Raw genomic sequence first — 27,570 nt, 5'->3', positions numbered from 1 at the left:
TTTGCTTCATGGTGTGAAACTCACCTGGAATCTGAGGTCTCCTCCCAGGAAGAGGAGTTGTGTTCGCGCCACCATCTTGACTCCCACTTGCGTGTCCTAAGGGGAAAAACAACGAGCTCTCTCAGCCCCAGTTTGGAATGTATAGCCAGGAGTTTCTTCCAGAGCATTGTCCTGGGCTACCCTCCAACCACTGCCTCACTAGACTCTAGAAATAGATTCAAGACGCAGACATTTACCAAGTGTTAGGCGAAGGTATCTCATCTCGCTCTCAGCCTCCCAAGAAAGTTCGGTGTGACCACACTAAGGCTTACAAATGGGATTTTTGTGGCAGGGAACAGTGACAGACAGTGTTAGAACCTGAACTCCAGTGCTGGTCCATCCTGGGTTTAGGACCTAACTTATTAGCAATGTGGACCAGGACAAGTTATCACCTTGGAGCCTCTGTTTTCTGGCTTATGAAATGAGTATTATAGCAGGAACACCTTCATTGTTGTCTTACAGAAGCTTCAAGAAGTAGATGATAGAGTAGCTATGTGCAGTTACAACATTCTCTCTTTAAGACCCAGACTACAAACCGTGGTCCCATAGACCAGCAGGATCCCATCACTAGGGAGTGGGCTACCAATATGAAATCTCAAGCTCAACTCCAAATCTCCAGAAACAACATCTTTATTTAAAATAATGTATTCATCTACTTCAGAAAGTCCAAAGTGTATCTAAAAATCACATGCATTATGCTGCTTAGTTTTTTGTCGACTTGATACAAGGAAGCCAGGGTCACCTGTGATGAAGGAACTTTGATTGAGAAGATGTCTCCATCACATTAGCCTGTAGGCAAGTCTATGGGGGAGTTTTCTTGATTAATGATTGTTATGGGAGGGGCCAGTCCACCAGGCAGTGCCACTCTGGGATAGATGGTCCTGGGTGGTATGAGAATTCAGGTTGAGCAATCCATGGAGAGCAAGCCCACAAGCAGCACTCCGCCATGGCCTCTGCTTCAGTTTCTGCCTCCAGGTTCCTGCCCTGACTTTCTTCAGTAGACCATGACTCAGGACATGAAAGCCAAATAACCCTTCCTCCCTAAGGAAAGGTTTGGTTGTGGTCTTTCTCCCGGCAATAGAAAGCAAACTAGGACTCATATTATAGGCACTAATATGAATACAATTTTTTTTCTTTTGCAGGAAGGGCAAGCACTGGTTTTTTTCTGTCTATAAATGAATGGTTAATAGAGTCTATGCCAAACCAGTAAAACATAATAGAAAAATAAATGCTTTCTACCACTAAAAGACAAAGGAAATGAACAGAAAACCCAGCTTGGACGGAAGCATGGAGAGACAGACAGCTTATGAGTCAGAATCCAGATGCTTTTCAAAACGAGAAAGACATCACATTTCAAAAGAAACTTCCTGGCGTTCTGTCTTCTTTTTTCCTTTACTCTTTGCCACTAAACAGCAACCTGTTCTGGGATCTTGAAGGCCACCAAGGGGAACAAAACCTAAGCAAGACATTTTTGGCTAGCCCATGGTCTACGACGATGGGGCTCAAAAGAAAATATTTTCTGAGAGAGCCAAATTTTAGACTCTGCGGAGTGAGCGCTGGAGTCTAACCACCTAGGGTTGCTTCAGTATGAACAGTCTGATGCTTTACTAAAGCTCCCACAAAACAGAGCAAGGTAACTTCTGTGTTGTTTCCACGGCTTGTGCACTGTTCTGAGAGTGGCCTCTCTTCTCAAATCTCAAAGGAGTCCATAGTAGTTTTTCCACCCACCTGCCGGTGTCCTGGGCAATAGGCAGGTTTGTGCGTGCACATGGCATGTGCACACACATGAGCTACACAGCAGCCACCCAAGCCGGAGCGCTGTGGCCTTGGAAACCTCTGTGAAGGGGTAGCCACTCCCACCGGTCTCCTTTGTCTGACTCATGGCAGCCTTTGATATTTGAAAGGGAGGCCATTAATAGATCATAATCTATCTTCCTTTTCCAAAGAAGTGCTCCCAGCAAGGAAAGATCTAGGTGTGTGCACAAGATGAAACCTCCTGTTTGAACAATAGACACCTGCATAGGAGCCAAAGGAAAAAGACCAGTTCCCACCCACCTGATTCTCACTTCAAGCAAAAGCCCAAGAGGATGGGCCAGAGACAGCAGGCTTCCCTGTACCCAAGAGCTCCATAAATTCAATCCAGGTGGAACAGGCCTGGAGAAGGAGTTCTATAAAGCAGGACACTGGGCACACCAGTTTGGAGATGGGGTCCAGCCACAGAAATGGGCACAGAGATCATTCCGTTGGCTTTAATGGTGGCGAGAAAGGCAGTGGAGAGTGGAGCACACAAACCAGCTGAAGGGGAGGGGCTTAAATAACCTCAGACCCTGATTCAGTTTGTATCTGCACAGGGCAAAATTAGGCCCTTCCCCCGAGCTTCTGTGCGCAGTCTCTGCGGCTGGTCCATAGACTACACTCACAGTAGTAGGGGTCTCTTGGGTTTGGGAACCACGCCTTCAAGTAATAGCCCCTTATGTTCCCAATACCTTATATTCCGCACAAAGCCTAGACGGCTGAGGTAGGTGACAGGATCTCTCTTCCTACTGACAGAGAAACAAAAGCTGGGGATGACCAAGTATGCTAAGCACCACAGTAAGCTCAAAACAGCTGTCTCTACTTCAGGGTAATTTTTAAGGAGCCCTAAATGCCAGAGCTCCGACATTTAAGGGCTGTTATCCAAGTCATCCATCCTCAGAGGTGCTTGAACCCTGGAGCCAGTGTTTGTCCCCAGCTCAAAACCACGGCAGAGGATTCTAACTTCTGTGGATTTCCTGGTTCCTATGAACCACGTAGATCTGTGATGATCAGGACCTCATGGTAGGAAGTGCTGAGAGAACCTCTCTGTAACCCCAGCACTAGGGATTAGGAGTAAGCTTGCCTCGTGTCAGATTTTGCTGCCTGGAGTGATGTTTTCAGGGGTTGATCTGAGTCATGGCCAACAGCAATCTATTTAATAATGCATGTCTGGCAGTAATTATGGTCATTATGGAATTTTCTTCCAGACCAGACTTAGGAGCGGCAATATGAGACCCCAGGCCTGAAACATGGCTCCACCACTCTCTGGTCATATCAACCTGGCAAGTCGCTTGCCTTCTCTTACCTCCCCTTCTTCTCCTCATCTGTAATAAGGAGATGATAATAATGTTTTCATGTATTATAGTAGGGTTTGCAAGGCAATTAGATGAGTTAATAGAGAGTGAACTCTAAACTCCCCGGCATTGGGCATGCGTACCCTACTGAAATATTAGTTTCATGTAGTTCAATGGACAAATGAGATGTTTTGGTTAGTCTTCCTGGCACACAGCAAACTCTCAAATGCTGGCTACTTTGTCGGCTGCCAGGAATAGGCTAAACACTTTCCAGGTATTCATTCTGTCGTGTGGTCTTTAAAGGGTGCCCCGTGACAATATCTCAGGATTCTCAGCTAAGACATTGGCTCTCAGGCCCTGTGATCATCCTGCTCGATTTCTAGGTAGAGGAATGAGAATCAAGCACAAGCTATTTTATGTGGAAAGAGTTCTCTTAGTGGCTCTTGAATGGGGGCAATGTCAAATCGGGGTTGTTCTAGTTAGGGTTACTATTTCTGTGATGAAATACCATAACCGAAACCAAGTTGGGGACGAAAGGGTCTATTCGGCTTACATCTCACAGCCCACTGAGGGAAGCCAAGGCTAGAACTCAAACCTGGCTGGAGGCAGGAGCTAATGCAGAGACCGTGGAGGAAAGTGCTGCTTACTGGCTTGTTCTCTGCGGCTGGCTCAGTATGCTTTCTTATAGACTCCAGGACCACCAGCCCAGCGGTAGTTCCAGCCACAGTGTGGGGGCCCCTCCCACATCAATCGCTAAGAAAATGGTCCTCAGGCTTGCCTGCAGCCAGATCCTACTGAGGCATCTTCCCAGTTGAGGCTCCCTCCTCTCCAATGGCTCTAGCTTGTGGCAAGTTGACACAGCACTAGACAGCACGGAAGAACTGCATGGAGTCTTCCGGACTTTTTCAGATGGAAGCTCCTTTTCTAGAGAGCTGGTTCTCACAGTGTGGTACCCATCCCAGCAGCCTCAGAGTGACTGGGAATTTACTAGGCATACAAATGCTTGGGCTCCACCTCAGACTACTGAATCAGAAACTTCAGGGTGGGGTCCAGTGGAGTGACTTAATAAAGCCCTCCCTGTGGCTGAAAATACATGTGTTTTCTTTTTTTAAGTGTGAGACAGTTCTCTAGGGACACTGACTCATGCTTCATTAGCAACCATCAGGTTGGGAGATTAATCTAGCAAGTGACTAAACATTTCAAACTCACCAGCTGATCCGGATCCATATGTCTCAGTGTTGGAACCATGTCTGGGGTCCGTGGATGAGTCGCGGCCTTCTAGAATAATAGGCAAAAAAAAAAAAAAAAAAAAAAAAATCAGCACTGTGTGTCCACACACACTGTGATCTTCCCTTCCATGGGGTGTGTCTTCAGAAAGCCACAATCTGCTGACAACTAAGAAGTCACCGCTCATCTTTAAGACGCTGAGGAGTGGGCTAGAGCCTTAATCAAAATGAAGGAAACTGAGGCAGCGCAGGCCGTGTTGGATGACCCCTAAAATAATGGTGTGGGTAGAAATCCAATAGCAGAGCTAAAGAATATTCTAGGAAAATACTATGATGTTTTCGTGGGGCTGGGATTTGAGCGGGATACTTCTTAGCTTGGGCAAGAGTTTTGATACTGAAATAGGATCATTTAAATGGGTGTGCTCGGGCTCGGCAAATGCAGCATGAAAGAGGTGTCTCTGAGTCTGAGGCAAATGAATCTTAGGGATGAATGTGGGAAAACTAAACTATCCAGAGGGGAGAAAGGCCAGGCTTAAGTGAAAAAAGCAGTCGTGAAGTAACGTGAATGACATAGAGCTGGGGATCAGAATCAATACCCGCTGCTAGCTTTTTCAAAAGTTACACCTACATTTTCAACAGTCGTTGGCATGAGCCCATCTTCTCAAATATCCATCACCAGAAAACTTTCAGTTGAGACAAACTCAAGAGGGGGCAAATTTAAATCCAAAGATCAGATCTTAGGTTCAGTATATGGGAAACATACACAGAGAACAAGGGCTGCTAATGTTGGTATAGACCATTACAAAAGCGCCTAGGGAGAGAATGCAGTGAGCTGCTCACCACCATTCCCGGTTAGGAGAGGGTTGCTGGTAACTGCTCCTGTTATGATAACAGACAACAGCACTTGCCGAAACACCACACTGAGAGTCCCACCACCAAAATCACCATTCCCAAAGCCATCACTGTCAGCAGGCCCATCAGCACCACCGCCATCACATAGGTCGGTGCTTTACCTTAGGCAAGTAGATTGAGAAACATGTATAGACAGAAATAAACTTTGTGAATCCTCTAGAAGAAGATGGGGAGTGAGATCAGGCTGTTTACGAATCTCTGGATTCACAGAGAACGGAAGGAAATACAGACACCACCACCTTTCTTATGTTGATCAGATGGGATCAGCACGTGTGCATATTAATTCTGTAGAAGGTATTTTATTTGCTGGCAATTAGACTCTGCAAACGACCTAAGAAACTATAACTAAGATTTCAAATTTAAATCCTTTAAGTTGCTCAGTGGGTGGGACCATTTTAGCATGAGAACAGGGTGGCCTTCCGAAATTTGATTCATTCTGCAGAAATCTAACAATAGCACTTGGAGGTTTCCATGAAGAAAAGAAGGTTACTAATAAGGACACTAAGCAAAAGCCTTCAGGGGGGCTTGGGTTTGCCAACTGCTGAGGTTGATATTTTTAAAGCTCTTTTATTTGAAGCCCTGGAGAAGGAAACCAAAGGAAATATGCCACACATATGCCATCCTGGGTTTTTTTTTTCCCCCTCTGTCAATCAGAACCTCGCCACTACCATCTGTTTTGCATATGTGATTCTTGTGAGATCAGTTTCTTGAATTTTGAGAGAGTGAAGGAGGTAGGGGCTTTCTGCCAATTGTGTGTGTGTGTGTGTGTGTGTGTGTGTGTGTGTATTTAAGGTTATTAATCTTTAATGTGTTAGCGATTGAGCGGTAAGAGGTGCCTGGACTCTAGGCATTAGTAGGATTGGGATTCTAGATTCTCAGCCACAGAGAACAGAAAGCCCTTCCCCTTTGTACACCATTAGTTTATTAATACAAACAAAGAAATAAAGAAGAGAAGAAGAGGATTGCTTATTTGAGAGAAAGGTCTCATTCTGGGTCCATGTCAGACTTAGTTGAATAAGTCATATGTTTACAATTACAAAAAAAGTGAGTATCCCAGTTTATTAACCGTGAATCATGAACTTTGAAGCACGCCATATGTAGAAAAGGTTTACATACCAACCCATCACCAAAAAATGAAATGAAATGAATCAGTCCACCACCTATGAAAGACAATGTCAGAGGAAAGATACCAGTATATGAAAATCATTTGAATGTTTGGTATAGCTTTGCTAAATAGGAAAAATATATTAGCTGAATCATCATATGAAATTGCTAATAGTCAACTATTTCGATCGACGAAGATATCAGTTCCACATGACCCAAGTTAATATATCACAGAATGAAGAAAAGATAAAGTGAGAAAACCACAAGAACCAAGTCACAAAAATCAAATAGAGATTACAGCAGGAAACGGGAGTCTTACTTTATCTCAAATAAACCCAAGTTTGCTGGCACTAGAATTGATGGCCAATGATGAAAACCATTCCCAATGCACAAAGTAATCTATTCACAGCCTGCACAGAAAATATCCCTGATAATAGGAAAAGATGTGTTGCTCCTCCAGAGAAGCAAACTGGGTGACAAATGGCCAAATTACCTGGTAAGGAGCCATCAACATTAAAGTCTGAGTCTGCAGCAACAGTCGCTTCGGTTTCTTCAAAGACCCCAGTCTTCGCAGGGGCCACTGGGGTGAGAGTCCCATTTTCCATTGTGTCTGGATAATGAGGGGTGTAGCCTTCCAGAGAAGTAGCTGTGCCTTTAGCAAGGCTTGGGCCTCTTCTTCCGTCTTTCCCACCACTCCTTGCTGCGTGGTGGAGGTGGAGTCAATGACAAGCCCGCACCTGTACGGTCACCACCCACCATGTGCTTGTCTTCGGAAGGGAAAGTTGCCGACACATCTTTCTACTTGTTCTCCAAGACCAAAAGCAAATGGTACTGAACAAAACCAATATTTGACAAAAGACTGCAAGCCAGATAGCAGGCAACAGAAGAGGTTTTGGTGACTACTACTCAGAAGACACAGTTGTTACACGATTTGTCTGAGTCATCAAGGGGAGGTTAATCCCATTGTGACCTTGAACTCAACTCAGGTACTACCGGATTTTGAGCTTTTATTTCTCAATTTGATCCACCTCTGAGGATGAAGAGGAAACAAAGTATTGGAGGGAAAGATGAAACCATTCTGTCTGCAACAGGAATAACAAGCTCAAGATCCCCAAGACCTGAGTCTACTGACTTGATTTCTTTTCTGTGCCAGAAGGGCATTGCTTTCGAGTCACCAGCACCATGAGTTGTGGTCCAGAAGACAAAATGGAGATAGTGTTAATATAATGGATTTCAAGGAAATCTTATAGAAATAATCATCACTTTTTAAACCAATTCAGTAGAAAAGTTTATACCTAATATACAGTGGCTTCTAAAAGGTCTACAAGCAGAAGAATCAGAGACCACCACCAGACACACCTTTTATTAAAATTAAAATGTAAAAATGAGCACTGGATGCACCACCACCGAAGACACCACAAAGTACCCATAGCTGATTGATTTCTGCTAAATAGCAAAAGCCAGCTGGGCTGTTCCTTACTGCTAGATGGCAGAATAGAAGTTGTTGGGTGGTCTTGGTCTTCTTCCAGTTCTCCATGTGATGTAGAGACGTTCTGAGAATGACTCTGTGCTGTTTCAATGAGGGATGAAGCCAGCGTTAATTAGGAACCATACTACAAGGATGTTACCCACCAACAAGGGTGATCTAGCTACAGGATATTAGATGGGCAGACACAATGGGAAAATTGTATTTGTGCCCTTCATCATCTGCTGATTGATAAAAATAAACAGAAAAATCATACTTTGTCCCTAGTTAGCTTCTTTGTCTCTCAGAGAAGTTCCAGAGTGAAGCCCAAGCCAAAACTTGGCCCTACCTGGACCACCTTGCCCCAACTGCACCGAAGACCCCAGGGAAACAAGAAATCATAGAGACACAGAAAGGAGAGCGGTAATTTCAGTTTTCCCTCAACCACCAAGATTGGCAAGTTGTGGACAAAGAAGTTATAAAGAAAACAGCGCTGTGCAGTGTGTCTGTGAACACAGAAGAAAAAGTCCATCTCCATTGTTTAACTCAGAGCAACTTCACAAGAAAATACATGACTCCCTCATAGAGAGCCTTGCATTTTAGTGACTACTTTATCAGCAGGGCTGTGATCTTGCCTGTAACAGGGTTTCTCTTCACTGCACCGAAGAGATGCTTGCCTGGGCAAACACAGGGTCGTCAGTGACATGTATCAATTTGAGATTGAATCATTGCCCATCTCTGAAATCACTTTGACAGTTTTGAATTCTTTTCTTTTATATTCTTCCAAGAAAGGCACTGACTGACCTCTGAGGTGTAGGTGGCAAAAGTTCCATAAAGCACACCCATCAGCCATGTCCACCACCAAAGAAATGTAACCAGGAGAGAGATAATCCAAATCCCAAACCCAACACCAGAACAAAAGTCAACAGTAACACAAATGGAAATACAAGTCCAGCATTGGCCAGGGCCGTTTATAGGCTTACTTAGGTCTCCTTTGATGCCTAACACTGCTGTTTACATTGGTGGCAGTCAATACATGCCTGCTGGCTTTTTTCCCTATGCCTAAAGAGTTCCTATAGAGGACTCTGCCCATTGTGTGTAGCAAGCGGTGGAATGAGGCCTTCTTAGTTTGGGGATTTCTTTGATAGTCTGCCAAGAATTTATGAATGGCTTTGGGTTGATCTATCCTTATACACCTGTTGAAAATTAAGGGTACCAAAAATTTCATATTTCTTCCTGGTAGATGTTTAATGATAGAAAAATATGTTAGTAAATGGTTCTTTTCCATTCCCAGGGCTCCACCACCTTGGTCAGTTATTAACAATATTCCTTGCTCCTCCTCTCAAAGGTAAATGCGATTTCTCTAGTCACTGTGATGACCTGGTCCTCATATTACACACTCACAGAAACAATCTTTCTCCTTCCTTGACTGGGTAAAGAGTGGAATTCAAAAAGCCTATTAAAACATAGATACACCACCCTACTAGTGATGGTCTTTGGTGTTATTCATATGCAGGGTTAGAGAAGAAAAATGGAGATGAATTAAACCTCCATGTCCTTTAATTAATAAAAAGCCATCGACTCAGGAGGGAACCATGAATGAAGATAAAGTCAGGTTTAAAAAACCCTCGCAAGAAAGACAGACAATGAAAACAGATTCACCCCCTGGTTGAACTGAACCACCTAGCAAAGACTGCACTATTCCACAAACAAATGTGACATCTTGACCAATGTCAGCAGATGTGAAGTAGGAAGACAGGCCAACAAAGGGGCTGAGTGTCATCCTTACGAGTAGTCACTGAAAGTGGTTCTGTCCTGTTCAAGTCTTCCACCAAATGGATATTTGGAGTTTCAGCAGGCTGAAGGGTTGTACTATGGCTGGAGTCTGTATCTGAAGGAATCAAACAAGTGTTATTGCCTTATTCCCTATGCCATTGCCCGAGGGCCCTTTGTTTTAGAGCTCAGTCATTATTACATTCAGCCTGGTTAGAGGAAAGAAACAAGTTTCCATGTCCAGAATTGTGAAAAATGATTGTTTCTTCAAGAATACCACAGGTTATAAGTGGTTTTCATTTCATGACAGAGCTAGATAAAAGCTATCACATATATGTTTGCTTGTTTTGCTTAGTCTAGAAGGAAGTTACATGAGCTCACAATGAGGCTCACGGTCTTTGCAAAGGAACAGAAATGTAACCCATGTACGAATTGCTCAGTTCCAAGGCAGACAGGTCCAGTTAGACACATGGGGCCAAAGAGTAAAGACAAGCATCATGTCACCTCCTCTGTCACCAGGCCAAACAAACAAAACAACACCTACAAAAAGTTTGTAGACAGCCATTGAATTCCCTTCTTTGGTTATTTTTGTTCTTTTGTTTTTGCTTTGGAAAGTAAACATAGGAAAAAACAAAAACATATATACATTACTCAATATAACTACGTTGAGACAACTAAGTACCCATAGACAAACAAGACTCATTCTCCCCATGAATACAAGAAATAAGTATCTTAGGAATTATGATTATAGTGTTGAGTGGTGCGAAATATCCATGAAGTAATTAAAAAGGCTGCTTTTTGTGATGGTTATCACAGATCTTTGGTGGGCTGGAATAACAAGTTCAGAGTGAAACAGAGGCCCAACAGCCCATAAACACCGTCAATGCAACTAACTCTACAATTTTCTCAGTCCACCCACACCACTGCCTCTGGGGAGATGTAATCAATTCCAAGTGGCTCCAGTGAGAAGTACTGGGATATGGGGCACCCGCCTTGGGACTCCAGCCTTTGCATGCTAAAAGCAAAGACAGACAAGACCCCTGTTAGAGAAAAACACGTGGCTGATTCTACCACCAGGATTTCAAAGAAGAAAGGCCAACGACCCTTTGTTCAAAATTTCAAATTGTATACCCTGCCAGAAAAAGGCCTTGTCTGCTGAGGGCCTGCGGCCACTCTTGTTCCCTTTTCCTTTTGTAAATATAATTCTTGGAGAGCAATCATGTCATTGTATGATGGAAACTAATTGTCTTGTGTGTGTGTGAGGAAACAAGTAAAGAAATTACCGGCATGACCACTCCACGCTATGGTTAAAGTTTGCATTGTGGATATGAGAGAGAGAAGAGCCAGAGACATCTGGAAGAGTCTGGAGCAAAGAGAAAAACAGAGGAAACAGTAGATTAACTGTGGCCAGCAGCCTGGACATGCCAAGGGCTAGGAGAGAAGGAGAACAAGAGAGAATAGCAGACATAGCAAGATGGCGAGAGGCCAGAACAGAGTGAGAGTTAGAATGCAGGTAATCTGAGGAGGGAGAGCAGCTGCGCAGAGGGAAGAGCCAGGAAGGAGACAGGCATGAGGGCGGGGCTTAGAAATATTGTAACAAGCATTTGTGAGTTGTGATTGAGGGATCTTGGAGGCCAACCCGGGCTTTGATATGCAGCCACAGGTATATGTCAATGGGGACTCATATATATGTCCTTTCTGCCAGAGGTGAGGGAAATGACTCCTTTTGGCAGCTGGGAACTGGTTTCACAGCTCCTAAGGAATGCTGGTCTTTATCTAACCACCAGAATTCCTCCTATAGTCCAGCTGGAGATCCTTTCCGGATATGCGAACTGCCTATGAGACCTAACACCTTTTTCTTGGTTATATAGAATGTAATCTTTCTCTCTCCTTTTCAGGTTGGGCACCTAATAACAATTGTGGAATTCTTTTACTGGGTTATTTATTTGTTTAATTCTTACCATGGGTCTCTTCAAAGTCCCACCCCCAGGGACTAAGTACATCAAACTGTGTGCTGGGTCTTGCCTGTGGTACCTCTGTAACTCAACAAAATGGCCCCAGCCTAGCATTTTAAACACTCCCTCTCTTAGACACATGTATCCACTCATAGCGATGTGCCCATCCCTTGATTTTTCTCCCTTTATGGATCTGTTCACATGTGTCTCCTTTGCAAAAACTCCTCCATCTCACTTCTTTTTTCTGTCTAGCCAGGTCTTTACGGTTTTGCTTTTTTTTTTTTTTTTTGAGCAATTGCTTTCGGTTCTTAGTTCTTCAATGGTCTGTGGGAGGTGTGGGGACCTCGAGATTTCTTTAGCGCTCAATATTGGAAATATGAGTTTTCATGTTGTCAGATTTTTTGTGCTGTTAAGTATTTTCTTTTGTCTGCTGACTTTGAAGTTTCTTTCAAGCATGAATATGAATGATATATCCTTCTGTCTCCATGATGTTTTACATGTCTAGTGCATACCTCATATACATGGCTGTTTATGGAGTATTTGTTCACTAATATTAAGGCAAGAGAGAATTTCTTTAAAAATGGCAACTATAGAAGTTTTTGGATTTACTTTGGAAATAATTTTGTAGTTATCCAATATGGAAATATATTCACAGAGCTATTAGAATGTATTTCAGTCAGATATGTGTGGAGCCTATGACTGACAATTTATAACCAGAAAATACATTAAATGAAACTTCTCAGAAAAATAATTGCAAAATCCTGTATTTGGTTATTTTGGAATGTTACATTTTTGTGGTAAAAATATTTTGTTTTTTAAAAAAGTAATTCTACTCATGAATGTGATAGAAACACAGTCTTCTACCTGTTGAATGTTAAGAAGACAGAAACTACCAATTCTTGGTGCTTCTCTCAAGCAGGTTGTAGCTGTTACAATAAAGAAAAATTGCTTTTAAATATAAAAATTAGGCAAATAATTTACAGCCTTTCTTTCTTATTAAAGCTACAACTAATGTCTTTGCTTTCTCTTTTCAAACGGCTGTGTGTATATAAGAATGGAAGGCATTAGGAAAATAGCAGTTTTGTATCATGTACAAATGGTTTATCCATTAAGTTCATAGCCATTCAAGGAGGGCCAAGAATGATCTAAATCCTAAATCCTTCCATACCACATTATCTCCAAGTGAGGCAATAATAAATAACTTTGAAGTTTTCTGAGTCCTTACACTGTTTCTTTACTTTAACTACTCACCAATCTTTTTCACCACTTAGATTTGTCTACCAAATCCCAAATTTATCTTTGAATCTATCATGGACATAGTCATTACATCTACTATTTATTGTTTCTTTTGAAATATTTGTACATAAAAAAGAAAGAAATTTTAAGAATATCCCCTTTATCTGGGCATGATAGTACATTCAATCCCAGCACTTAGGAGACTGAGGCAGGAGGATCAGCAAAGATTGATGACCAGCTTGGGTCTTGTAGCAAGACTATCTTAAAGGAAGAAACAACCTACTTCTCCCTCAGAATAAATAACTTCCAATCTAATCAGTTTAAGACTGACTTACTTAATCTTCCTGCCAGATCATCACTCTCTGATAGAACTTTATATGTAAACGAATGTGTATGTCCACTCCTTACCAACTTGTATCAGCAAACTCATTTTTGAAGGTGCATGAGGCTGTTTAAGAAAGTAGACGGAACTAAAACCAATGCTACATTTCAAAGAGAGAAGGGACTTAGTTGATTCTAAGAAATATAATATATTAAGAAGTCTCAGATGCTGTTTACCCTTCCTTTCTGTTTGATGATCTTGTCCCATTGGATGTGAGATTGGGTCCAAGGACTCAGTCCAGGAGACGGCCTCTTGACTCTGTGTCGTCATTCTTTGACTTGGATGGTTGCTGTCGTCTGAGGCTGTTGTGATCATGCAGTTCAAACAATTGTCAAAATGTTACTGACATTTGGGCAGGGATATACAGACTTTATTCTCGAGAGTAGATGGTGAAAATAGCTTTCTAGTACTGAGGACGAAGGAACGCATCCGTTTAGAATGTTTCCCCCAGGCTTTGCTTCACTGGTGCTCATTTTCTTGGTCACCAGCACGTAAGTTGGAGGAAGCATGGCATTAACAAGTGGTGCAATGGATAGAGGATGAGCTAGAGGCATCAAGGGAAGATGCTGCCACAGTCCGCTACAGAGAGAGGCGGAAGAGCTCAAGCGCATGATGTCACTCTGAGACAAGCACATCCCAGAGTGAGATGCATAATGAGCTGGTGGTCATAGACAGACGACATCGGCTAAAGGCTTCCCAAGTGAAGAGCAGGAAAGAGCTACTTATCACAAAAGCACAGATGGAGTCCAGCAGAAGCATTGCTTTCGCACAATGAGAAACAGCGTGTGGGCATGTGCTTTATGCCTTTGTCTCATTCTGTGCCGTTGGAGAAGTACCGGAAGAGAGATTGCAATAGCATCCCCTAGAAACAAACACACCAAGTAGCTAGCTAGTCACCAAACCCGCTGCTCCACTAGTGATTCATTTCCAAGTCGCCATGCACTGCAAAGAGGGTATGGACCAGGTTCTGTATTGCAGATAGGAACACAGAGATATTTCTCAATGACACCAAGTGATAACGTGGAATTCACACCCTTGGCAGGGCAGGGTGAATCACAATGCCTAATCACTCGGACAAAGGAGCCAAGCACAGGATCTTGCAGAGACACGTTGTCATCCGGCATCCTTCAGAGATGACAAGGTTTAATTCTAATTCCCACAACCCCACATTTCCAGAATGGAGAAGATGGCTTAATTGTGAATGCAATTGTGAGTTGTACATTCGAGGGGATATTCAAAAGAGGTAAGAACAAGTGGTCAGACGACATCACCCAGGTATCTTTTCTTTTCTTGTAATGAAAGGATTTCCCCCCAAACTAGATTTCTAACAAAATTCTTTCTTATAAGCCTAGTGTTTCACATAAATATAAGGAAAAAGTCAGACTCATATTATACTGTAAATGATTTTTAGAAAGCAGAAAGGAGGCTTTCATTAGATAAGGCCTCTGTCATTGTCTCACTAAGTGCTGCCTCTAACTAGATATGAACATCACAAACTTATAGGCTAACTCTATTTCTTTCAGGTGCGTCTATCTATACCTGGCCAGGTAGCTTGTTTGGAGCATTTACAATCTGGATCTATGTTTACTTCAATATGTTGTATTAGGAAACCGAACTTCAGGGTCTTTTTTTGTGCTGCGTTTGCAATGCCCAGCACTCAGAAGGTAGCTTCCACCCACATTGTGAAACCCTCCTTTACCAGTTGCCCCTGCTGTCACATGGGAGTCTTCAGCTGGTGTCGGGGAGTAATTCCCCAGCCATCCATCCTCAAACCACTGGTCCTGCTGGGTAGCTGCTTCTTCTGCTGTACTACTAGGAGCTGCCCAGGCTGTGAGGAGAATGCTGATGGTGAGCCACATTGTCCAGGTTCTTAACCAACCCTCTGATATGTCTTTCTACATAAAGGGCAGAGATAGATATGTATGTAGGTAGGTACATACATACATGCTACATACATATTCATTTGATAGATACATACCATAGACATACATAGACATATAGATACATACATAGATAAATACATAGATACATAAATGATGGACAGATACATACATACAATATACATGAATTCATACACACATACATTCATGATAGATAGGTAGATAGATAGATAGATAGATAGATAGATAGATAGATAGATAGATAGATAGATAGATACATTAACAGCTAGGGATTAAGTCATTTAAATTCTGAAAAATAGAAATAAAACTTTTAATTTTCCAATCCTTTGATTTTCCAGATGGGAAAACAAGTTTTATTTGCTGAAAATCATGTACCCAGAGTATCACGAAGCCACGACTAGACCCTAACCTGAGGATTGTGAATTCTGAGTATAATTCTAAATATTATGTCTATAGTCTCACGTATTCTGCCAGAGAGAGCTTCTGTTGGAAGCATAATCTCTGCATTCCAGTGATTTTGCAGCAGGAACTGTGGTCTATGGTAACTCACAACACTGGACCTTTACAAACAGACTGCACAACTTATAACCACAGTCAGCAGAATCGGGCCAGCATGCAAACCCAGGCCAGGATGCCTGCGATGTTGCTACATTGATCTGCCATGTGATTGTCTGGGGACATTTTAAATTGCTAAAGCCTCTTCTTAACAAAGCTAATTCGGTGGAAGAAAAAACTATTCTAGCCAGCTGGAGAATTATATAAATAATAACAGTATCAGACAGGCTTAACCTTTCAAGCGCTGTTTTAAAAAGGCAAGTTGGCTGGGACAAAATCTCACCAGGGTGCTTTCTGGAGAAGTCAGAAAACCACTGACATTTTTTCTGTAACAGCTCATAGCAAATTTTTGATTCATCAGGAAAATTAGGCCCTACAAATTGCCAAATCAAAAGAACTTTTGTGACTTACAAAATTCGCTGTGTCTCATTATCTTAGAAAATGATGTGTGTGGTTTTGTAATCGCAAATATATTTTTTAAATGCAGCTCTTGCTAAGTTTGTCTTTGCGTTTTGCAAACCATTCCTGGGATTAACCGATTATCCAAAAGGAAGCCCCAATCTTAAATCATTTCTCATTAGTTAAGCCACTATCTTTCAACAAATAACAAAGTTAAAAAATTTTTGAATGTAATTATTTTAAAAAGTAAAAATTAAAACTATACTGCTATGATACCTAAAGTTTAAAGAATAAAGAAGTACACATGTGTGCTCACAAGCATACACCCTGTGTATGTCTTCACCCATCATTTATTGTATGAGTATAAAGATCCTTCAAGTGCCCAGTCAGGCCCTAGTGTTTTCAGTATGGTCAGAAAATAGGTTAGGAAGACAGAACTTCCACTGTAAACCACAAGGACTGACTCTTTTCTAGAAGTTTTAATGTCCCCTTAACAAAGTCCAGAGGTTACCAATGTGGATTTTGCAAGCATTGATGTTAACTTTTCTTCATTAACTGTATTTGGATTTCCAAATATCTACTAGGAAGGATGTCCCACATTCATCATGTTTTGACATTACATGCATTTATTCTAAGTGTCTTAAGTAGCATTCTGCTCAAGTGTAAACTGTTTTATGGTAATTGATACGATAGTTATTAGAACCATGGTTGAGGGGCGGTGCTGAAATAGGTCCTGTTTCCTGTCTATTCTTTTTTTCAGCGGTCTTCTTCTCAGCTCAGCCCCTAATCTTTATGTATACATCAAATCAATTATGGTAAAGAATAGAATGCAATGCCTGCCAGACATTCAGTACAATGCTCAGAACATATGAATCCATGTTTCAAACTTTTCTTTGATTAAACACATCCATCGAATGAGGAATGCCTCAGCTCTTTCTCTCTTTCTTAAGTAGCTGCTTCCTATATTTCCCCTTTAAGAATATTCAAGGTTATGAAAATGGTGTTTGGCTATACTTTTTAAAATGCTACAAGATGTTATCTCAAGGATCAGTTTTATTCCAAAGAAGGTAGGCATCTCTCTGAGATACAGATGAAAGATGAATACATTTCACTTTTTCTTTGTTTTCTTGTCCTAGGTTCATAATCCAGTGGTGAAACACGAGATTGTTTTTGGAAAATCTGAGCTATTTTACTAAGTAGGAATAACAATAAGAGCATCCTTTCCCAAGTTGCTCTGACAAAAGAAGGGTAGTTTAGAATTTGAAAAGAAACCATATGGGCCCTGACTTTCCACCGAGGACAGAGTGGTGCCATTCTACTACAAAGCAAGGAAGAGACTCTGGGAATAAAGATGGGATGCATCACAGGTCTTCCTCAAAGATGATTTCAAAGATTTGCCCACTCGTGAAGCTTTCCCTCCAGATCCAACACTAAATACTTGAAGAGCATGCTCCCAGCACACATTTCTGAAAACACACACCAACCACCAAAACAGAACCATTAGGAATCATTAGCACAAAAAAACCAGCATCTCATATAAGCATTCTGGTCTCTTGGAAAATTTGACAACTTGCCATCTTTCTTCCTTATTTCTAAAAATTGTGTGCAGATATGGCCCCTTTTAGTTTTGCAGATAAATTGCAGAGACAAAAGTTACGGCTAATAGCTAAACAACATCTCTCTGCTAACTTGGGTACCAGAACTTCAGAGCATCATCCTTCTTACTTGTGCTTGTAGCATGTGGAGTCTCCTCTTCATCCTGATACTCATGGTGATTGACAGGAGGCTGTGGTTCCTGGGTTGAGTTTTCTCCATGAGCAACGGTGCTGTTTTTGTCTACATCTGTTGTGATGACGGTTAAGCATACTGTGACTTTTAAACAGTCTTTAATAATCCTTTTTGTCCACTGACATACCTGTTACCGACTGGTCCTATGCCTAAGCACTATCTCTAAATACTTACTCTCAATAAATCTGAGTGATTTCACTAATCTGTCCTCTGAGAAAATGAACAGGTACAAATTTCTTTGATATTACTTATTCCAGAATAGCTACCTTGTCAGAGACAGTATCTTAAATGCTTTACATATATTCATTTTAATAAAAAGTGACTTGAAATACCTTGTGTCCAGGTAGTATGGTTGATAAATGACCCCTATGTTGAGTTGAGTACCCTCATAAAGGCTTGCTAAGGATCTGTGATGAGACATTAACTAAATTTCCCACCATGTCCAGATGTTTAACCTTCACAACGTCATAGGCTTTGAGGGAAAGAATCATAAACAAAATGTGCATAACTCATTACCAGTCATCCTGGTGGTTGTCTGAAGTAGTACTTCTGGATTTGAATGGCTTGGCTTCCACTGGGTCCAGTCCTGGTTCTGTATTGGGTGGTCAGAAACCCGTGGAGTGGATGAAACTGTGATAATGATGATTGAGTCAATTAGAAAATGCTATTTCTGGAGCCTTCGTTGCTTGCTTTGTACATTGTACTCCTCTGTAGTCTACACACCAGCTCATCTATACAGAGTTGTATAGATGGCTGAGTGGAAATGGAGAGAAAGAAGAGAGCCTTCAGCTTCATCCGCCATGTTGTTTTGTATCTCAATGTTCTTCATATTCTGTCACAGAATACCTTTGGGTTTAGAACATGAGATCTTCTGGATAAAATAGTCAAAGAGGTTGCAGCAGCAGGAAGAACAGCTTTGAAAATACTAGCCCTCCACCAAGAATTGCCAAAGATATGAAGAGTTTTGTTTTCCATGCAAACTGTAGAAGCCATCTGCACCTGGAAGTCCAAGCCATTCGTTGGTATCATTGGTAGGCGTGCTAGCTGTAGATCCTTAAGCTGAAGAAGTTGATAGCTGAGGTATAACTCAGCAATAATTATTTTGTTAGTGATTTTTCTGGGGGAAAGAAAAACCCACAAGACCCAAAGCTGTCATGTAGATGATCATCAGAAGGAGTCTCTGCCTCAGAGCCATTTGGCTTAGCTACATTTTTTTTCTGAACATACACCAAAAGGTCATGAGATTCTTATTAAATAAAGAACATGTTATAAACAAGCCAACACAGCCACTGAAAGAGGGCCAAGATGCATATGGTCATAGAAAAGCTAAGAAGTAACCAGCCACCATCAGCATAGGACCCTGGAAAACAAAGACAGGTCAGTTCACCAATGCCCCAATAGCATGCCAAATGGAAAGCTTGGGACAGAAAGTGCAACCGAGATCCATTTTGACAAAACCAGAAACTATATATTTTGTGAAAAACCTATTTGAAAGTTTATCTTCCTTTAAATTTTGCTTTGATACCCAAATTAAAAAAATTACAAGTTAAGAAAATATGTCATCATTAACCACATTTCTAAAAAGTATGAAAAAGTGACAGTTAGCCCAAGCCTCCAGGAGAAAGAGGGCATCCTGTTGAATCAAAGGGAATAGGTGTTAGTTAGAAAGTAAACTGAACTTGAATACACACTGCAAAGATGGGGGAAATGGCATGGTAACTTTATCCCTTAGAGAGTGACCATATCAATACATTTTCAAGACGGGCTTTTGAGATTCCTGTGTAGAAAAGCTGTATTCTGAATCCAGAAGATACTGTCATAGTGATGTTCACTGTGTGGGACTCCTAGGGTTCTTTCCTAATGTTGCTAAGCTCTGCAGAGTCTCCCATATGAGGAGTGCACCACTTAAGTCTGTACACAGGAAATCTGGTCTGTCTCTAGTGTTAGCTGTACCGGTACCATACACTCAGATGTCTCCAAGTCACAAGCTACTTTTAGGTCCTGCCCTCGCTAGGAGCTATTCACTTGGGAATGTTCCAATTGCAGTGGGGCAGATAACGCTCCTGTTGTCTAAGATAGCTGATTCAGTATCCCCAAATCCCTTCCCCAAATATTAATTGAATCAGTTTTATGATTCTTATCTGTGTCCAGCAAAATCTTAGCTTCTGACAAGTTCAGGGAAATCAGCCATTGGGCAGAACAAGGCATTTTCTCTACACCCTCCCTCTCAGGGTCCTTAGGAAGTTTTATAGTCACGGATTTGTACATGGTTACATAGTGGTGCCACTCTCTGCTTTTGCTAATTAACAACGCTTTTTTAAAATCTTAGCTGGTAGTTAGTCTTCCTTCTACTGTCGTTCTGTTATATTGGTGTCCAGAAAGTCGGGGGAAACTTTTTTAAAATTTTCCCTTTAATTGCAACCATTTTTTTTATTAATTAAGAAAGTTCTTGAGCTCTGGCTTCTACATTTTAAGTCATTCTAGGGCCTCCCAAGCTTTCAGTCCAGAGTCATGTGCAACTTTTCATCCCTAGCCTCCAAGGCACGTTAACATCTATCTGTCCCAGGAGTTCACCAGCCCCCCGGAGGCACAAGTCCTGGCCTTGCCACCCTGTGCTCCCAGCGTCTGGCACAGCAGGGACACAGTAAGTATTAGCTGTGGTGTTTTAATATACCATTCCCTCGCTACACTCGAGAATGCAGATAATCTATAAGAGCAGACATGGATAAACAGAACAGGGAGAACATGAAGTATCTGAAACTTCAGGAGCTATTTTTCTCAGCAATATGTTTGGGTTTCCATTCACAAAAATTTATTTCCTCCTCCAAAATCTCATCAGAATGGAACTGAGATAAAATCACAGGTTCACATCATCTGTTTCCCAAGAGAGACACCATATCATGTAGGTCCCTCAGCAAGCCTTGCTCGAATGGTTCTACTGTAATTGATTGTTCTTACTGGTACTGGAGATAAAATCTTCATCATCATCAATGCCTGATCCAGAAAAACTGGGGTATTTGTCTGTGTCATCTTCATTTTCCTCCTTTGGCTCCCAGCCTGTTGGGTTGGTATTTGATTCCGTACCTGTTGTGGTGACTTACATTAGTAGTTGAGCTGGCTACCAAGCAACCCATTTTACCAAGGAGGAAAGTCAGGCATGGGTGGTATTATGGAGTTCCCAAGATTTTAAGAAGAAAGTGAAAGAGTAGGTTTGTATATCTGTAAACCTTCATCTCTGAAGCTAATACATGGACCTTAAAACAACTGGCTGTGATTTTTTACACTTAAGGAGGCTAAGAATAACTACAGGCAGAGCCTATCTGAGAAGTTAGAGAAAAATACAACAAAACACAGGCCCAAACATATTCCCCTTACTTTCCAGTGTCTTTCTTATTGCATCTTTAGAATATACTATTAAAACTAAAGAGTCAGGACAAGGATAATAAGGTTTTATATATAAATATATCCCTATTTACTCTGTCAAGACACCTTCATTAATACTCCAATGACAAGTTTCTACTGTTACATAGCTACAATCATATATTTTAAATTCATTTTAAAATTCATTCTTCTAGTCTTACTTCTTGTCAGGTTCATTGGTTATATGAAGTAAGGGGTTTCATTTTGGCATGTCTAGAAAGGTACAAGCAGTTTCTTAGTCTTTATCTTTCATCTGTGCCTTTAATGCAAATAGAAGGAACACTGTTCATCCTCAATAAAAATTCCCAAAGAGGAAAAAAGGCCAATTAGCAAAAATGTTCTTGCCATTTGTTATTCAGTCAAAAAGGTTCAAAGAGGTTGATGACAGTGGTCCTCAGCCCAGAGTTTGAAAACTCCTCTCTTTCAATTTTTGGATGCTGCTTTTAAAAAGAAAATGGAAACCTTTGACCTCTTCTCAGTAGTTACTGAAAAGGTGTCTTTTTACTTAAAAAGCATTCTTCTAACTTCTGAATGCAATTCAGGCTATCTTATGGGATCACTGTTTGGTTTTCTTATTATTGGTGTCCAGTCCAGGACTAAATCAACTGATAGAAATCTATATGTTGGTAGTTTTGTCTATGTTTTTTAGATCCTCTTTGATAACTTGAGGATATTCCCAGACAATCTTTTAGAGTTGGGATGATCTGTTATCACCAACATCTTGCCCCACTTCGTAATTTTCTAATTAACTTTATACTAAGCTATATCGATTTCAATAAAGAATAGAGAAGAAAAACCATGTATTAGTGATATTAAAAACGAACATAAAGATATCAGAGTTCATGATCCTTCCTAAATTGATACAAACATTTTTAGGACAGAATGACATTTAGACTTGAACCACATCCCATGGGTTAATGAGAATTATTAAGGGCTGTCAAACAGGCATATGATATACAGTATCTGTGTCTCATTACCAGGCATCTTCGTTGTTGTATGAAGATGACTCTTGGACTCTGATGGTTGAAAAAACCATGAAAACCAGTTCTGGGCTTCTTGCCTCTTGGGTGGTGTGTCAGGGGTGGTCATCAAGGCTGTTGTTACCATGACTGAATTGATTGTTGAAAGGTTAATTATCAGTTCCTAAGAAATAGTATGGTAAATGCTCTCATTTCTCCCTACCCAGAGAGTCATCTAGTCTTGACACAGGTAGTAGAAAGGAAGGAAAGAAGAAAAGAAGTTCCATTTCTTTGAGGAGCCCAAACTGAAGTCCATAGAATGCCAGAGGTGGAGGAACCTTAAACACCAAGTGGTCCATACTTTCATCTTAAAATGAAAAGCCAGTGCTAGATACTTGTCTGAAGTCCAGCTGGCAATGGAGACATCTCAAAAATTACATGAGAACTATCTAAAACTTCAGTCTATAAAAGGATTGAATATTTGTCTCCTTCCCCATGAGGCCAAATTAAGACTAGTAGTCAGGATTTCAGATATAAAACACTCTTTTAAAAACTAGAATTAAAATATCAGATGATATTTTAAATAAGTTAAGATCGAACTAAACAATTTAAGAACCTCTCCAAATCTGAACCGTTGTGATTTTAGTGGTCAGCTCTTAGGAACCCAAGCCCTTCACAATTGAAGGTGGCCAACCAATATCATCCCTAGGAGTTTAGGGTATGATATTCTGCTGGAAGTCACAGGCATATAATCCCATGAATCCCCAACGCAAGTGAGAATAGAACAGGAAGAGGGACACAGAAGAAGATGTCTTCCCACTATTTCCCAAGGAGGTACACATGCCCTAGGGACATTCCCCATAATCATTTTTATGCCCACATTCTACTTTGCAGAAAGGAGCAGTCCATTTTGAGATCCATTTTTAAAAAATAGTATAATGTACCATGAAAAACAGGAAGAAATGAAGGGACCCAATGACTCCACCAGTACCAAAGCAAGTCTTGATTTGAACACTCCCAAAGGCTGCCAATTACATCATCAGTGATGCACATGGAAATAACAGGAAGCCCAAAAAACCAGGATAAGTTTAAGCAGAGAAAGCTGAAGCTCTCAGTAAGTTTCCAAATACAGCAATCAATGAAATTCCTTTTGCCAGCTATCAAGAGAGCTGAGAACCAATCCAAGAAGAAAGAGGGCTGCAGAGCCCTTTCATCCACACTATTTGTCCTCTGGAGGTGTATAATGCATGTCAGGATAACAAACAACATTTCCTTATTCTGCCATCTCTTCCCTGCGCCCACCTCAGCATGACATCAATCCCCGTGGTGCGCTAACCACAGCAGAACATCAGCAGAGTTCCCTTACATGATGGTTTGTAGAGGAAGGATATAGTTTATCATGGTCTTACAAGGAGAGCAAATGTCTAAGGCCATTTTCCCATTTTTATGACACCCTATCTGCAGAGAGAATGCCTATTCAGAAATTACCTGTCAATATAAGTTGATAAATGAAAAAAAATCCCTATTACCTCCCATTATTATTGGCTGATTCCCTTTCCCAACTCACCAGGCAAAGCTGCCAAGTCAAAAAAACTGAGAACTAATGATCAAATGCTCCCAGAGCTTACTTGTGACCCCTACATGCTGTTATAAAGCAACAGGTCATTGCCATTTCTTAAAACTTTCGTAAAAGGTTTTCAGTGTCCAGAGGAATGAAAACACTCCATGCTTCTTATTTGTGAATCAGTCCTTCTCCCTTATTGATAGGATTGGTCAGTTGATGTCTTTCTAGACGTCACCTCCTGAATGAGTCATAGTCATACGAAAAAAATCATCTGCCTCTGTGTTCATGTTGCCAAAATGAAAGTAGGGCATTTAGGAGACACTAGATCCACAGGTCTCTGAAGCCACTGAATGGCATCAGAACCTGATGCCAGCACGAATGCTGTCTCGATATGAAAATGAACACCCATCTCTAACACCTCACTGAAGACAGGTGACAAACAAAAGATATGATAGTTTACCTGCAGTTGATGTCGTTGTGGGCTCCTGAGTCTGTGTCGTGGATTGTGAATTACCAAACCAAAACCACATCCAGTTATTTTGTTTCTGAGTTGCTGCATGGCTGTTTGAGTGCACAGTCGAGGCAACTAGATTAATTATGAAAATATCATTTAGTGAGATTTCCCTGTCCTCTATAAAGCCTGTACTCTCTGCCCTATATAGAATATTTCTATTTATTATAGAATGAGGATTTAAAAAACGAAGTCAAACTCCACTTTTATCTTTCCAGTCTCCTAACATCTCCCAGAACTGTAGGACCCAAAACAGCAGATTAGAGCATTGGTTCAATGCTTCTCAGTCTTCTACGCCAACTCCCTCAAGTCATGACCAGAGAAAACTGAAGCAGCGAACCGACTGCAGTGGGCAGAGAGTTGTTCTTCTCCCGATGGCATCTGTCATTCAAACATGATCTGGAGGTTTTCAATGCAGAATGGCTTACAATGACCTCATCTTCGGAAGGTCTTTGAGGATGTCTGCATCTTTTCTGTCTGTTCCCAGCTAGTCTGTGGCAGCTGGCATTTCAAAGCTCCACCCACACTTGTCAAACACAAGTTAAACTTTATTGATGGGCAAGAATTTTGGAGACAGTGCAAATTTAAAATGTTGTCACTAGATGAAATTTTCTCCAGTATCTATCTATTACTTTCCTACATAGAACTGATAAAAGCAAAGAATCACTGAACTCTATTCAAGTTAGAGAAAGGTTAATAAGAAGATTTGTTAATCGAAAAAGAAAAACATTCATCTGACTTTCAAGTTGGACTGTTTCCAAAATGTTCCTCCATAGAAACAAGATGGCAAATTTCATTGAGATAAATCTCTGAATCAGCTCTAGCTTTAAAAAGAAAGTGTTTAAAATCGAACAGTTCTCTGAAAATCTTTGGTCTTTCCAGACTGCAGGTAGTTCTTGCATACCATGGAGAACCTACTGGATTCCATGTGAACTCCACTTCAGAACTGGGACGTCACACACAACAAGTGTCAAAGATCACATTAGTGAGAACAGAGACAGTAAGATACCCACAAGAGTCTACAGACTCCGCATTATCAGATATTGCACTAAAGATGCTTAGTTTCTGTCGCTCACCCTGAAGTACCCCAGAAAAAAAAAATCTAACAAGAAATGGACATGCAGGAGACAAATGGGCATCCTTTCTCTCTTCCTAAATGGGGTTGTGTGAGGAGACAATGAAAGAAATGTCAGCCTAGCCGTAGTTTCTGATTTGCCCCACCCAAGTAAGGTCATGAGAGACAGAAAACAAATTATTCATTTGACACCCAGAAGACAGGAAGTGAAGCTTTCCAAGGCAAGAGCCTATTTCCTAAATTAGTTTAGGCTTCTTGATTCCAGAGAATTCCAGAAGACCAATAAGAAAGGACTGGCGACACACCCCCAGTCAGACTCTTCCAAAAATAATATTTATAATTAACAGTCAGTGGGAAACTCCAAGTCGAAAGAGCCTGTTGTTCCTGCTAGTTCTCCCTGCTGCCACCCACTGAGCACCCTTGAGAAAGGAATGAGCTAGTTTGGCGAAGCCAAACACGGCTTCTTCCATGTCCTCAGCCAGCCTAGCTCTTGACCTCTGCTCCCCTGCACACTAATCTGTGTCCACTCCCTCTCACTATGTCTCAACCCTCCACCCAACAGTGATAAGTGAGCTCCTGGGAAGCTCCTCTTTGGACTCAAAAAGCAGGATGCTTCTCAGAAGGCTTATCCATGCCAACTCTGTCATACCACATGCTATGTCCAAGTACCCCTAACCTGGTGGGGGAATTAGCCCCCCTTCCTCGCCTATTGAAAGGAACTAAGTTATGTGTTCTGTTAAAAAAGAAAGCAAAATTCTCCTTTCCCTCAAAGTCTGATCTGCACTTTTGTTAAGCCTCACACACTTTGATTTCTGAGCTAGAATGTTGTATCCAGGAAGGTGGAGCTACCTCTGACCCCCATAAACTAGAGGGGTGTCTGGAACAGAGAAGCCACACAGTCTGGAGTGAGTGGATGAAAACTTCATGCACCCTGGCTTCTCTCTGCTATCATCCTCTAATTTTAGCTACCGTCAGAGAAGAAATGACCCGGGAGGGTGTGGGACGCTTGAAAAGATATGCCTTGTGTACTTGTCCATGTGTGGAGGCCAGAGGTTGTTTCCTACCATACCTTTTGCGGTAGGAGCTCTCCCTGAGCCTGCAGCTCGCTCATTCAAGCTGTCAAGCTCAAGTTTTTATGTGGATGCCGGGAATCCAAACACCCAGGTCTTTATGCTGGCAAGGCAAGCACTTTACACACTGAGCATCTCTAAGACCCCAGAATCTTTTGGTGGATTTTTGGACAGAGTTCAAAGAATTTCCTGGGAATGAATGGAATTCTGCACCTGTTCACGTCCCCCATTCCTCTCACTCAGCAACCTGATAACAGAAATTGAAAACATTGCTAACTTCCATCAGAGTGCTGGGGAGGCTCTCTGACTTCTGAGTGACTAGGGGATTAAAAAGGGCCCTATCTTGAATATTCACAAGCCAGTATGTCCCTGCCAAACCGGGAAGAAGCCAGAGTTCCACCCCTTGCGAGTTGCAGCCAGGAAATGAGAAAATGCACACCATACTAGGATACCCAGTGAAGACTTAGCTGCCCTTTTTGGTTTGAATAGTTCTCCACAGAAGAAGCCCAGTCAACTGAAACCCCATTCTAAAACAAACAACAGGGGAAGTACAGAGAGGGAAAAGGAGGAGATAAGGAGCTCTGAGCACCTTTCCAACACAGCCCAGCTGCACAAACCCAAAGTCCCCCAGCGCAGCCACAGGTACAGCCTCCCCTGCTCTCACCGCCACACACCAGAAGAGCACTGGAATCTTCCCTAACAGAGTGCAGTCTACAGCTCTGCACTTGCGAAGGCGCTCAGAACCCTCACACCACTGGGAGTTTGACCATGCTCCAGCGAATATATGGGCAACATAAATTGCATTTGATATATTTGTTCTTTCTTTTTGTTGTTGTTTTTTTCTTCTTTTTTGAGGGGAGATCAGAAGGGTGAGGGATGGACCTAGGAGGACTGGGAAGTGAGTGTTATTGGGGTACATTGTATGAAATTCCCAAATAATCAATAAAAATATTATGCTTGTAAAAAGAAAACCCTTCACATTTGTTTCTTGGGCCAAAACACAGGAATTGTTTAGAATAGTCTGCTTAAGGACTATGACTGGATAGTACACAATCAGAACCTTGAAAATAAATCAGATTAAAACATAGGGTTTTCAGGCAGGGCTGTAGAAGAAACTCGCAGGATGCTGTGCACACTCTGCAGCCAT

General features: G+C 41.5%; 1 protein-coding gene across 23 annotated transcripts in view; it reads right to left on the bottom strand.

Moving 5' to 3' along the window:
* The window catches only part of Cd44 (CD44 molecule (IN blood group)), an 82,072-nt gene that overhangs the window by 8,508 nt on the left and 45,994 nt on the right, over window positions 1-27,570 (bottom strand). The window contains exons 6-17 of one of the 23 annotated variants that reach the window (XM_085696673.2): window positions 24,228-24,353; window positions 22,222-22,353; window positions 20,783-20,908; window positions 18,341-18,454; window positions 17,762-17,878; window positions 14,881-15,009; window positions 13,358-13,483; window positions 9,625-9,726; window positions 7,851-7,940; window positions 6,864-7,070; window positions 4,338-4,406; window positions 25-96 (exon numbers count right to left, since the gene is read on the bottom strand). In XM_085696673.2, the coding sequence (XP_085552799.2) occupies window positions 25-96; window positions 4,338-4,406; window positions 6,864-7,070; window positions 7,851-7,940; window positions 9,625-9,726; window positions 13,358-13,483; window positions 14,881-15,009; window positions 17,762-17,878; window positions 18,341-18,454; window positions 20,783-20,908; window positions 22,222-22,353; window positions 24,228-24,353 (1,410 nt within the window). The remainder of the gene's footprint in view (window positions 1-24; window positions 97-4,337; window positions 4,407-6,863; window positions 7,071-7,850; window positions 7,941-9,624; window positions 9,727-13,357; window positions 13,484-14,880; window positions 15,010-17,761; window positions 17,879-18,340; window positions 18,455-20,782; window positions 20,909-22,221; window positions 22,354-24,227; window positions 24,354-27,570) is intronic. The other 22 variants (XM_085696674.2, XM_085696676.2, XM_085696677.2 and 19 more) reach the window with 22 other exon arrangements.

This window comes from Myodes glareolus, chromosome 10 (genome assembly GCF_982192425.1).
Source record: "Myodes glareolus chromosome 10, mMyoGla1.1, whole genome shotgun sequence".
Classification (NCBI taxonomy): domain Eukaryota; kingdom Metazoa; phylum Chordata; class Mammalia; order Rodentia; family Cricetidae; genus Myodes; species Myodes glareolus.
This window is presented reverse-complemented; position numbering and strand designations above follow the sequence as displayed.